Source organism: Coptis chinensis, chromosome 2, assembly GCF_015680905.1.
Source record: "Coptis chinensis isolate HL-2020 chromosome 2, ASM1568090v1, whole genome shotgun sequence".
Lineage (NCBI taxonomy): Eukaryota > Viridiplantae > Streptophyta > Magnoliopsida > Ranunculales > Ranunculaceae > Coptis > Coptis chinensis.
In genome coordinates this window covers 102,025,035-102,038,838 of record NC_141457.1, presented here as the reverse complement: position 1 = coordinate 102,038,838, position 13,804 = coordinate 102,025,035, and the positions used below count along the sequence as shown (strand labels likewise).

The following is a 13,804-nucleotide window of genomic DNA, read 5'->3' as shown; positions in this document are numbered from 1 at the left end:
TTTTAAGTTGCTAAAAAAGAATGTCAAATTTTGTTGGAATGAAGAGTGTGAAGAAGCATTTTCTGAATTAAAGAAATATCTCCAAGAAGTACCGACTCTAACAAAGCCAGAGGAGGGAGGAAGTTTGCTCCTTTATTTGGTTGTATCAGATTTCGCTATAAGTTTTGTCTTGGTGAAAGTTGAAGGTGGATTGGAAAGACCAGTGTATTTTCAAAGTAAAACAATGCTCGAGGCTGAGACTCGATATACAATGCTAGAAAAATATGCTTTGGCGCTACTATTCTCATCTCAGAGGTTAAAACCATATTTTCAAGCACATTCAGTGATAGTGATGACGAATCTGCCGTTAAAGCAAATTCTGGCAAGGACAATGAAGTAAGGAAGGATGTCTAAATGGTCTGTACTCATAAATGAATTTGGAGTCGAATATCGAAACCGTGTATCAGAAAAGAGTCAGGTATTAGCTGATTTCCTGGCTGATTTTCCATCTGAGGATGCCAGTTGGGGCATGGAAGAAGAGGAATTTGCAATGCTATAAGAGCCTGAAGATGTTATCGATACAGATGATCCATGGGCTGGAATGAATGGTTGGAGACTATTTGTCGATGGATCCTCTGGAGGAAAAGGTTGTGGCATCGGAGTGGTGTTGGTTACTCTTGAAAATCAAAGGCTCGAGACAACAATAACATTGGGTTTTCATGCATCCAACAATGAGGCTGAATTTGAAGCTTTAATAGCTGGGCTCGAGATGGCTAAGTCTCTAAATGTTAAAGAATTGTCGATTTTTAGTGACTCGATGCTCATGGTCAGTCAGATCAATGGGGGATACTCAACAAGATGTGAAAATATGGTGGATTATTTGAATTTTATAAAATCCAAATTGAAGTATTTCAGTAAAATAAGATTTCAGCATCTCAACAGAAATGAGAATAGGCATGCGGATGACTTAGCATATGTGGCAGCGATGCTAGAAAACACGGAGGGTCGTACTCTGCATATCGGAGTGCAACAAAAGCCTAACATCGACATCGACCAGCAAGAAGTCATGGAAATTGATACAATGGGGGCGTCATGGATGGAAGCATATATTTCATATCTAACGGAGGGAAAAGTAGTGGAGAATAAAAATGAGGCTAGAAGAATTAAGTCGGGCGCCCAAAGATATGTATTGGTTGATAATGAGTTATATCGAAAGAATCTTGGAGGGCTACATTTGAAATGCATATCGTATGAGGAGGCACAGCTAATCATTGTGGAGCTTCACGAAGGCGAGTGTAGAAACCATTCAGCTGGTAGATCGTTGGCAAATAAAATCATGAGACAGGGATATTTCTGGCCTCAAATGTGAAGGGATTGCCTTCGATATGTAAAAAAGTGTGTAAAATGCCAAATTCATGGGAAAGCCATACATGTTCCGGCTGAAGAGTTACATTGTGTTTCAAACCCATGGCCTTTTGCTCTATGGGGGATGGATATCATTGGAGGGCTTACACTAGGGAGAGGTAAAAGAAGGTTCATATTGGCAGTCACAGATTATTTTACAAAGTGGGTTGAAGCCATAACTCTGCAGCATATCAAAGAAAAGGATGTCATAAATTTCCTTTTTGAACGAGTCATATGTCGATATGGATTGTCATATGCTATTATATCATATAATGGGCCGCAGTTCGGAGGAGAAAAGGTGAAAGTTTTTTTGGAATCTTACAAGGTTAAGCATTTCACATCGGCGCCATACTATGCCCAGGGTAATGGGCAAGCAGATGCAACAAATAAGACCATTATGGATAATATCAAGAAAAAACTAGAAGACAAGAAGGTTTTGGGTGGATGAGCTAAATAACGTTTTGTGGGCTTATAGAACAACACCTCGAACAACCACGGGGGAGTCGCCTTGCACTTTGGCATATGGTATGGAGGCGGTAACGCCAGCTGAAATGGTGGTATCGACATAAAAAACAAGGATGATAGAGAGCAGTCAGAATAATGAAAAAATGGCTTCAGAAGTGCTCAGTCTCGAGGAGACAAGGGATCAAGCAAGGGTAAAACTTGATTCCTATCATAGGCAGCTGAGAAAAGCTTTCAACAAGAAAGTTAGAGAAAGGCATTTTTAGGAGGGTAACTTGGTATTGAAAGAGGTCACTCAAGCAACTAAAGAAAAAGGGGCTGGCAAACTAGCGGCAAGCTGGGAGGGGCCTTATATCATTCACAAGGTTGGAGTAAATGGAGCTTATTACTTAAAAACGGCTGAAGGTATAATATTACCAAAGCCTCAAAATGTAAGCAATTTGAAAACATTTTACCAATAAAGGATATTTCAAGTATCATGATGTAATATTTGGTATCAAGGTTATACATTTAATAAAGATATTGTCATAATAAATATTTGTAGATATGGAGTTATATGATTGATTGCAGGTCAATAAAATCCTGTTCTTGGCAGAAATGCGAGTTCAGGTCAATAAAATCCTGATGATCTGTAGATCCTCATCTCGATACCAGGTTAATAAAATCCTGTTCTTGGCAGAAATGTGAGTTCAGGTCAATAAAATCATGGTGATCTGTAGATCCTCATCTCGATACCAGGTCAATAAAATCCTGTTCTTGGCAGAAATGCGAGTTCAGGTCAATAAAATCCTGGTGATCTGTAGATCCTCATCTTGATAACAACTCAATAAAATCCTGTTCTTGGCATAAATGCGAGTTCAGGTCAATAAAATCCTGGTGATCTGTAGATCCTCATCTCGATACCAGGTCAATAAAATCCCGTTCTTGGCGAAATGCGAAGTTCAGTCAATAAAATCCTGGTGATCGTAGATCCTCATCTCGATACCAGGTCAATAAAATCCTGTTCTTGGCAGAAATGCGAGTTCAGGTCAATAAAATCCTGGTGATCTGTAGATCATCATCTCGATACCAGGTCAATAAAATCCTATTCTTGGCAGCAATGCGAGTTCAGGTCAATAAAATCTAGGATGAACTAGTGTTACCCCCCTACTAGATGAGCCAATTAGGATCCCCTAGATGGGAAATTAGGGTCTCCCCCCTAAATACACACAAATTTTTTTTGGTCAACCCACTTTGACTTTTTTTTTTTGTGTATTTAGGGAGGAGACCCTAATTTCCCATCTAGTGGGATGGAAAATCCTAATTGGCTCATCTAGTGGGGGGGGGTGTAATATTGGTTAACCCTAAAATCTAAATTTAAGCATACAGGCGAATGGAGGAGATATGGAATACATGGGGTTGATTGATCGACGCAGGAATACGGATGAAGTAAGGTATGTTTTTAGGAATAATATTTAAATATAATGTGGATGTCGAGTGTCGAATATCGACATGCATTTATCTTTATGTCGAAAACAGAAGCATATATTAGTAGTTAAGGAAGCTAATATCAGAGGTAGTGCGATAATATTTCATTAGAAAGAGAGCAAGGGTAGGCGAAGCAGCATATCACAGGTTACAATAGAAGATAAAATATAAGAAACAAAGTTAATCATAATTCTCATCGTCATCTTCATCTTCTTCTTCATCTTCATCATCACCATCTTCACCATCATCTTCATCAGAGTAAATATTGGGAGTTTCTTCATTATCATCTTTGTTATCTTTGGCATATTCATTACAATGGGGATCTTTCAACCATTCATCGCTAGGGGCATTTTCATTTTCTTCCTCATCAGTTTCTTCATTTTTGTCTTCCTCTCCTTCTTTAGGCTCTTCTTCTAACTACTCTTCCTTATCAGAAAGGTCAGTGGTGTTGCAATCAGACCAGCATTCTGGGGAAGAGGGAAAGGGATCAGGATGATTGGGTAAAACCATAGTAATGGCCAGAATAATAAGGAAGAAAGAATGGGCAGTCATGGTGTTATTTGTAAGAAAATTAGTGAAGAGTGTGAAAGTTGTATGTTAAAATGCAAAGATTGTAAGACGTTTTATAGAAGAAATAGTAGGATGAAAAAGTCTGTTTATTAAGGATTTGATAAGAAAAAGAGAAGTACTAATGGTAGGTGGGCATGAAAACGAGGGAGAGGTACGAAAAAGCTGTTTTATTCGTTGTATGTGCATGGGACAATCAGAGGTTTGAGAGATGTTTGTGTAAAGTTTAATAACGTGGTTTAGTACAATCAGTATTGGTATTTGAGCCTGTACTTTCTGAGTCAATAGAATATTTAATTGTTATAATAAATGCATGTCAAAGAATAATATTATATGATAAGTATCGATACTTCTTTTAGTGGGAGGGGTATCGAAACTCGTTTGAAATTTTTATTATATGATAAGTATTGATACTTCTTTTAGTGGGAGTGGTATCGAAACTCGTTTCAATTTTTTTATTATATGATGAGTATCGATACTACTTTTAGTTGGAGGGGTATCAAAACTCGTTTTAAAAAATATATAATTATATGATAAGTATCGATACTACTTTTAGTGGGAGGGGTATCAAAACTCGTTTGAAATTTTTTATTATATGATAAGTATCGATACTTATTTTAGTGGGAGTGGTATCGAAACTCGTTTGAAAATTTTCAGTATATGATAAGTATAGATACTACTTTTAGTTGGAGGGTATCGAAACTCGTTTTAAAAAGTATATAATTATATGATAAGTATCGATACTTCTTTTAGTGAGAGGGGTATCAAAACTCGTTTGAAATTTTTTAGTATATGATAAGTATCGATACTTCTTTTAGTGGGAGGGATATCGAAACTTGGTTTAAAATTTATATACATGTTAGAGAAGAAGAGTTTATTTACTGTTTAAAGTTAGTAAACATCATAAGTGTTGCATGCAAGAGGAATCTATAGAAGGCAAAAAGATAATTTGTTCACATATCAAAAGGAGTTTTAGATCATTGTATCAAGATTACAGTGACAGAATAATAAGACAACAAGTTAAAGTGGAGTAAGGTCCTCGTTGGGATTCAAATAAGCTTTCTTTGCTCCAAGGATGATGTCGAGATGAACACTAGGAGTACTAATGAAAGTGTCAGGATTAAAAGGTGGAGTAGATATCTCTAGGGTCGCCAATACCAACAACATCATTTACATGAAGGGTAGAATCTACAACATCGGTATCAGCAGGTTCGGAGGGCAACTCGATTTCAGTGTCAGAATCTAGACCTTTCTCTTTGGCAACATCATTAGGAATGTATCTCCATAAGCTTCTCATGGTCTCGGCCACATATTCCATGTTGGCAGCATATGAAGCAACTTGGGCATGGGCTTTTTCCAGTTCAACTTCGAGATTGTTTTGTCAAGTCGTCCAGGCAGTTTGTTCAACAGCAAAGGAGGTTTTAGTTTGAGTAAGTTCTTTCTCCACAGACTGATAAGATGCGGACAATTTCTCATTCATAGCTGAGGTGTCATCAAAAAACTTCTTCATCTTAGCAGAATGTTGCTTTTCGGTCTCGAGAGTTTGCTCAAGATGATGTTTATCTTTCTTCAGTTGAGCATTTTCTTCTCTATATCGACGAAAGCAAGACATTTCATAATCAAATTGCCCCACCGCAGCAATTTGACCTGAGAAGGAGAATATATGATTTATGAGTAATAAATAAGTAGATAAGAATGAGGGAAATCATAGAAACTTACTTTTTCAATAGAAGAACATAGAAGTTGAAATCGTTCATCAAAGCTGATTGCAGTAATTGCTCGCCTATCTCGAGGAAGTATAATATTTGTCACAAGAGCTTCCCCGAGACCGGGTACTGCAGGTTCAGATAACAGAGAAGCAGTGTTTTGGACGGTGGTTTGATCTCGCAGAATCAGTGTTTTGGACGGTGGTTTGATCTCGCATAACAAAGTTTAACTTCAAAGTTTGGAGGGCGAAGAGGCGCATTAATAGGGTTTGTGTTAGGTGGAATGGTGGAAGTTTTCGAAGGTAAAGTAATAGATGCAGTGTCAGTAGGTCTGATGGGTTTGCTTATTTTAGAGGCTGGTGGAGCCAAATGATTGGTTGGTTCTTTTCTTTTCTTCGAATGATGAATGGGCTCGACATTTTTATCTCGGGAAGAAGCAGGAGCTTGGGAAGAACTGCCATCCGTGGTTTTCTTTTTGCTCAAAATCTTATCCAATAATTTTGAGGATTTGACAGGGACTTGTGGAATACGAGATGCCATATCTATGAAACATAAACAATGTTAATCAAATACGTCATTTAAAAGAGGATAATTATAGAAGTCAGGAATTTCTTGTTTGATTTGAGGGAAAAGATCTACAGTAATTTTAAAACCAGTTTGCAAATATGTAAAACAACATGGGGGAGTATTAACGGGTAGTTCAGTAAAGTTGAAAGTCGTTCGTAGCGTTTGTTCAGAAGAACAAGGTTGTAAGGGACAAGGTTTGGAAGGTAAGGAATCTTGACCTCGAAGAACGGAATTCTTTAAGCAGTATAAAGGAGCAACATAGTTGGCGATATCAATGAAGTTAAACCTTGATCCGGTTGTGGGTTGCCATAAATATCGGGCTTGATTCGAACATTGATCTCTTTATCAGTGCCTTTTAGAAGATCTGTTACTCTAGTAGATTTCGTAAGACTTCTCATCAAAGATGGTTTAGGAACTGAAATAAGCTCGCAATAGTAGATAAGTCAGAATCAAGGCTCAAGATAAAGAAGGAGAGGATATCGAAAGATAACATACCATTGAGGTTAAAAACAGGGTGCGCCAAAGATGGAACTGCTATCGGTTCAAGTGATTCCCACCGACCAGAAACAATGATAGGGTATAATGGCCATCGGAAGTCATTATCTCGGTTTATCCTTATAATACCAGCATGGCCAATTTGTTTCTTAGGATAAAAGTAACCACTGGGTACTTTCGTATCATGGTTAATTTTCTCGTAACATTCAAGAAAGGAATAGTGTTTTTGGATATCGATAAGACGAATTCTCTTCGAAGACCGGACATCGGGTTCAAGGTGAGAATTGTAGAAGTTGAAAATGTACAACAATCTCCAGAAGTTGCCTGTGCCTTGACCAGGAGAGATGGTCAGATAGTTCAGTACTTCTCGATCAAGGGTAGAAAGGGGAAGGCATAAGCCGGCAGCCAATTGTCCAACAGTGATAATGGTGGTGTTGAGCTCGCCACTTTGGCATTGAGTTCTTTTTGCTTCCAAAGATAATGTCAAGTTGGACGATGCTCGAATTTGATAAAGCTCTAACTAGATATAAGTTGGGTCTTTCTAGAAAACAAGGGTTCAAGCCACCACTCTAAATACTACGGGTCATCAATAATCTCGCGATCGGGAATCAATAGTCTCGAATGGATGGCGGGGTCAACCATCACCAAATAGGCATCGGATTCAGTTCATTGGGATGGCGAAAAAAAAAGTTGATGCGGACTTCGAGGTGTGTTTGTTATGATGGAAACACTTATGGAAAAGGAAAGGAAAAATAAAACCTTTTCCATAGTTTATAAGGTGTTTGTTTACCCATGGAAAGGAAATGGGCTTTTCCATATGGAAACAAAATTATTGAAATGGAAAAGGTTTTGTGTCCTTAGCTAACCCCTGAAATTTTTGTGGAAAGGAAAGGAAAGGAAATAAATAGATAGGGACTTACTACTAATACACTCATGACCCAACAATACAATTATTCCTTTCCATAGCTTTTGCAAACAAACATGATTATTCCTTTCCCCAGGTTTTACTTTCCTTTCTCCAGTTTACCAAACACATACTATTTAAAATTATTTCATTTCCATTCCATTCCATTCCATTCCATAGTGGACCACCCATTTTATTTCCTTTCCTTTCCATGAGTTAAAATTTAACAAACACACCCTCAGTACTTTCATTCGACATGGTAGTATCACTAAAAACAATAAATTTTTTATTAGAATTATATCCTTTATCTGAGCTACTATCGCTATATATAGTATAAGAATATAATATATTATGTAATAAGCACGTGTCGGTGTCTCGAGATGATAATGTCGGGTTTCGAGGTGAAGAGGTGTGTCTCAAACGCATACGTTCTTGATGTCGAAGCCGGGATTGTTTCGAGAGAGTAAGTATAAAGTTAACACAAATTTTTCTCCTAGCCATACTGTCAAAGATTGGTGTTAAAAATCTAGTTAGTATAAGGGTACACAGGTAATATTCAAGTATTCAAATCCTAAACGCTAAGTAACATAATTTAGAAAAAAGAAAATGGTGAGAGTAGTTAAAATATTTTCAAGAAACTATGGAATCGGAATAAGCAATAACATGTTAAGTTACTTTGTAGTACTAACCTGATATTGTGCAGAAGAATTTGTTGAAAGTAACAACAAGTACAGACAAAATGAAACTTTTCTGAAGACGATAATGGTGGTGGGGTTTGGAAAGATAAAACTTTTTGGGAGAAAGTGAAGAGAGAGAAAGCGGTGAAACTCTTTTTATAATTAATATTTCGTGATAACTGTTCAGATTTTTAGGTGTAACCGCCTGAATTTTTAAAATTTTTAAAATTTGAAACTGTTCATATTTTGGTAGATTCTCGAAGCATTCAAATTTTACAGGTTGAAATTTGAAAGTTTCGAGAGGGGGCGATGTCGTGAACAAATATCGTCAATACGATATTTCGGCGGTTATTATCGATATTTTGTATTACAATTGAAAGGTTGCAGGAAAGCGGGAAAATGAAGAAAGAAGGAGAGGATGGACACATGTCAAGAGGGGATTGATCCAATCTATTCTAAAAGAACTATAAATAGACTAGCAAGGAAAAGATTGATTCATTGGAAATCATTACAACAAAATGGAAAACTGAGAGTAAGAGAGAGAAAAAGAGAGAATACTGTAACCGATATTATTACTCAAGAACAAATATTATTTCAACTCGATTTCAATCTTGATATTTCATTTTAGCAATTTATTACTATTAATAGTGATAAATTTCTTAGAGCAGTACAACCTGTACCTGACTCTTGGAGAGATGCTTAAACTTGAAGATCAGGATCCAGGTCCTGTAAAATTATATTAGATTAACAATTGGCAGCAGTATCTTTTGCAATCTTTGCCTGTGCATATTTCTCATCTCAAGTGAAAACTTCTTCCTGCGTTTTTTTTTGTAAAACATCTACTAAACTTTGGCATAAGATGCTTCAATTCGAAAGTCAGGTTATAATTGTCCAACAACATTAAGGCAGCAGTATTAGCACTCAAACTAATGGGATTGCCACCCCCAACAAAAATGGGTATCAACATCTTTTGAGAATGAATGCAGTAGTATCTGCACGACTGCACCTACATGCTACAGACAATAAAAAACAATCCACGGGGTATTTATTTATTTATTAATTTCTCTAATGTAGGTGATGTACGAGTGCCCAATGGTTGCGAGTTTGATCGTTTACACAGACATGTAGATTGGAAAAGACTAATTAAAAGTTTAAAACTGTTTCCATTTGCTGTGTTCGGCCTACGCTGAAAAAGGAACAACCAAATCATCTTGCTGATGCATCAGATTACGGAGACAACGAAAATGGATTTCGTGAAGTGAAATGCATGATACAATCATCAAACAGAAGCTAAACACTGTGTATGGCAACTACAACAACAACAACAAGAAGTATACATAGATAAATCAATGAATAAATAAACAAATTAGAATTGCATTCAAGCATTAGTGAAGCTAGACAATTTGACAAAAAGAAAACTTCCAAGCTCCTAGATCCCAGTTGAGACTTACTCCGCAATTAAAATGCTTGAGAAGTCAGCATTTGAAATCATTTTGAACACGAACCGCAACAAATGGGAAATGGGAGGGTAACAAGATAATCAGCCAAATCCCACTTTGGATATTTACCATTGTGCCTTTGACGAGATTTAAAATCGATAAACAGATTGAAAATACTGTACAGGAAGCACAGAAGAGCAATACGTTATCTCGAAGACATTGTTCACAAAATAATACTGGTCTCAGTCCAGCTTTTCCAACTCCCCCATTCTCTCAATAATAGCCTGCAAGTTTTGGAAAACAAGAAATATAATCAAACTTTACTCTTACCCAATTCCAGCTTTCTTCGATGACACAATATCTTTGTCAGCCTTGTCAGGTATAAACACCAATGCTAATAGAGAGGACCTCCCTAGTGGTATAAATCATAGTAGTAATGGTTTTGTGTAATTCATTATGCTTATGGTAAATTGCAAATACGTTATTAGCCAAACCAGGGCAGACGCCAGATATCTGCGTTTAATAAGTGAAATCACGGACTAGGGTTTGCATAAACAGTTCTCCCCTGAAAAAGACTAATTCCTTTTGCTCCAAAGCGTCACCTCTGGTTCGAAGCGAATAGTAGTCATACAGAGATGGAAGTTAACATGGTAAAATTACTGAGTATTTGGTCAATCTGGTACCTAAGAAAACAAAACATAGGAGACTGTATAGATTGCATAAACATACCTTCTTGCTTGTTTCTTGAAGCTCCCCAGCAAGAATGAACTCATCAAGTATCAAATAAACCTTTTACATAAATAAATGTAGATATCATTAACAATGGTCAAAGTGCGAAAAGTTATGTCAACAGTCTAGTTTAATATAGATCAATAAGAAACTATAGGACGAACCTTGTGGAAATTAAATACCAAATCTAACTCACAGACATTGCTGAAGAAATGATCCAATATTTCAACAAACAAATGAATACTCTCCAAATACGCTAACTCATTATCTGTGATGTCAACACACATGGAGAAAAACAATCCTGCATATCGCCTATATATTATCTTGAAGGTGCGAAACTGGGACAACAATAAGTTTGAATCAAATGTAGGAAAATGCATTAGAATATAATGTGCATAAATTAACCTGACGAACAAACCTCAAGGAAATTGGTGAACTTTGGATCTCTGTTAACAACCAGTCTGTGCACCTGCAAAAGCAATCAAATAAATAACAACACAATAGAAATTGATCATTCGTAGAAATACACATACCTCGTATTCAACCTTGTGCTTCTCAAATTCCTCGAAAGGAGCGTAATATTTTGCGAGACGAGTCTTGCCTTGCCTGTTCTGTAGCAATATGAATCGTATCTGCCCATTTTAAAGATTATCGAAAAACAAACGTATCAGCTTCTTGTGTGTAATCTACATATTGCATTTGAGATTAGTACCTTACCATTTTTGAGATTTGCGAGAAGAAAAAATAATGTGACAGAAAACAAATAATGGAAGGAATATTATATTGGTCAGCGCCTCCTAATTAACAGGTTTCACTTTATTTCCTCCCGAATATATCTCTTCCATTATCGCATCGCTTTGACACAAATACGTCCGATATTTTCCGATATTTTGGGGGCGATATATTTGATTACAGTTTTCATGAGAATCATAAATCATTCTTGTTTCTAAACGCTAATAGCGTTTTTAGGAGAGAAATCAAGAAAACAACAAATTTTTGAACCAAACTAAAAAAACACTAATTTTCCAGAAAGTGCGTGGTGTTTGAAACACCGCGTGCTATGTCTTTATAAACATGACCAAAACCGCGTGCTTCATTCATTTTTAATTTTTCTCTAAATTCATAAACCCTTTCTTTAGTAAAAAAAAACAAAAACCTACCTAAACTCTTGAAATTTTATATGGATCATTTTCAACCTTTTGACAGTGATGACGATGAGTATTAGTAGTAGACAAATGACATTGGCAATGATGTAGAGGTAGAAGAACTTGAGGAGGTACAAGACGGTGGGGAGAAGAAACCGAGGATGTCGCGCCGACTAATTGACATCCCTATGTACTTGAGTATCAATTGAACGATTTCGATTGACAATTTAATCCCGATGAAATACTTGATATGCAAGTTGTGTCTTCTACATGTGATACAAAACACGTGTCGAGTGTAGTTGCTAATTCTCAGGTAATTAATTAGTTTTGATTAAATATTTTGAATATTACGCATTAATTAGTTGAGTTGAACCAATTAATTATTTATCTTATATATATATATATATATATATATATATATATTATATATATATATATATATATATATATATGTATTTTTTTCATAATATTAGCAAATTATTGACTACCGAGTTAGATCGGCTTTACTTGGTATTAGAGAGTGGTGGAAGGTTATTAAGAGTTTAGATGAGTTTGTACATATTAGAGATAGTATTTTGTGTACACCTTTGAGTATTTTGGTTGATGTAGATTATGAGAAGGCTAATTAGGCAGTGATCATAACTATGATTTCTGGGTTGAGTATCGGTATAGGCTAACCGATACATTTTAATACAAATTATGAGAACATTGACAGTATGTTTATGATTTTTCCTCGCTTGGATGCAATGCTTAGGATTCTTCTGGTATTAAGCTATCTCATATTAAAACTACATATATGGAACCTCTCTTGGATCCTAATACACGAGCGGAATTAGCTTTAACTGTTCTACCTGGTAGTGAGGGTGCTGATGTGTATGTTAGAGTTTTTTTTTATGTTTTTTATTGGGCATGTTCTGTTTCCCAATGGTCATTCTACAGTACGACTGAGATATTATGCTTATGTATCTGATTTGCATGCTATGAGAAATTATGACCTAGGTAGGTTAATATATGCCACATTGATAGCGGCGTTAGATAAAGCTTCACAAACATTCGGAAGTAGAAGTCCTCAGATTGCAGGATTCACAGGACTTTTAGAGATTTGGTTTTATGAGTACTTTCGAACTCTTTGTCCTAACATAGACATGATTGCTGATACTCGCTCTAGATTTGGTAGTTGGCCAGGGCCTCACTTGACTTGTAACAGGGAGCAGATTAGAAATAATGTCTGTATGGCTCGTGCTCAGATTGATATTAAATCATTGTCATCTATTAAGTGGAGACCTTGGCATTTGACTACTGCCTTTGACGATCCAGTTGTGCAGCATGCTTGTATGTTGTCACATCACAGAGTTGTGTTTGCCGCACGTGACTGTATGGTTTGATACTGTGGTGATAGATGTTGGAGGCAAATGACTGGACGTTATGGAGTTCCATGTGCTCCCATGCCAGATGTTAGTGATGCGAAGTCATGGGGTAGAATTCAAGTTCATGAAGTTCATACCAGTGGTGGTCCTTGGCCAGATGCGTCTTCTTTTGTTGTTGAGCCGATTGCTGATACCCAAATAGAAAAAGGAGAGTCATCGAGTGGTAAAGGTAGTAAGAAGATAGCTAAATAAATTTTATGGTAAGGGTAGTAAGAAGATAGTTAAATAAATTTTATGTAATATGAGATGTATAAGAATATATAACATGAGCGGAGTTTAATTCATTCCTATTGCTAGTACCATCCACTCTCAACCACCACATGTAAATGGTTAAATGGGCAAGTATAATTTTATACCTAGACTACAAGTCGTAAAAAAGGGTGCATACCGACCTAAGGTCAAGTTGTCCAAACGACCTAGGAAACGTAACCGCTACAAGTAAGTCAACACCATCATTAATGACAGATCATTACTTCGTAATAGAAGGAGTAAAAACAATTATCAAGACAGCGCAAAATGGGGATTTACGCCTATAAAAGGAGGCGTCTTCTTCATTCTCAAGGGGAGGCTCACATTCTCTCCATCTCCAACTCAATCACTCAAGATGAACTACGTTTGACTTGATTCTAGTTCATCAGAGAACTGGATACGTAGGCAGCTCAGAACACCGACTTGAATTCAGTCAAACATCTTATATAAACCCTATTATCCGAGATTGTAAGGTTGTGACTAAAATGTATCTCTACACCTAGTATCATTTTCATTCTCAAACAATTGCACAATTCATTCTTATTAGATACATAATCATAAGTTTTGGATCATTTTTATCATTTTAG

General features: G+C 36.5%; 2 protein-coding genes across 2 annotated transcripts; one reads left to right on the top strand and one right to left on the bottom strand.

The window, feature by feature from the left end:
* The first annotated feature begins 385 nt into the window (after window positions 1-385).
* Window positions 386-1,348, top strand: LOC147519751 (uncharacterized). The gene is made up of 2 exons (XM_086594184.1): window positions 386-500; window positions 564-1,348. The coding sequence occupies exons 1-2, from the start codon at window positions 386-388 to the stop codon at window positions 1,346-1,348; spliced, it is 900 nt and encodes a 299-aa protein (XP_086450310.1).
* An 8,075-nt stretch (window positions 1,349-9,423) lies between these two features.
* On the bottom strand, window positions 9,424-11,254 carry LOC147519750 (AP-2 complex subunit sigma-like). Its single transcript, XM_086591302.1, has 6 exons — window positions 11,114-11,254; window positions 10,930-11,028; window positions 10,815-10,865; window positions 10,561-10,734; window positions 10,397-10,456; window positions 9,424-9,951 (listed from the first exon to the last, which is right to left on the bottom strand). Exons 1-6 carry the CDS (start codon window positions 11,114-11,116, stop codon window positions 9,910-9,912), a joined length of 429 nt encoding a protein of 142 aa, XP_086447428.1. The 5' UTR covers window positions 11,117-11,254; the 3' UTR covers window positions 9,424-9,909.
* Window positions 11,255-13,804: the final 2,550 nt, after the last annotated feature.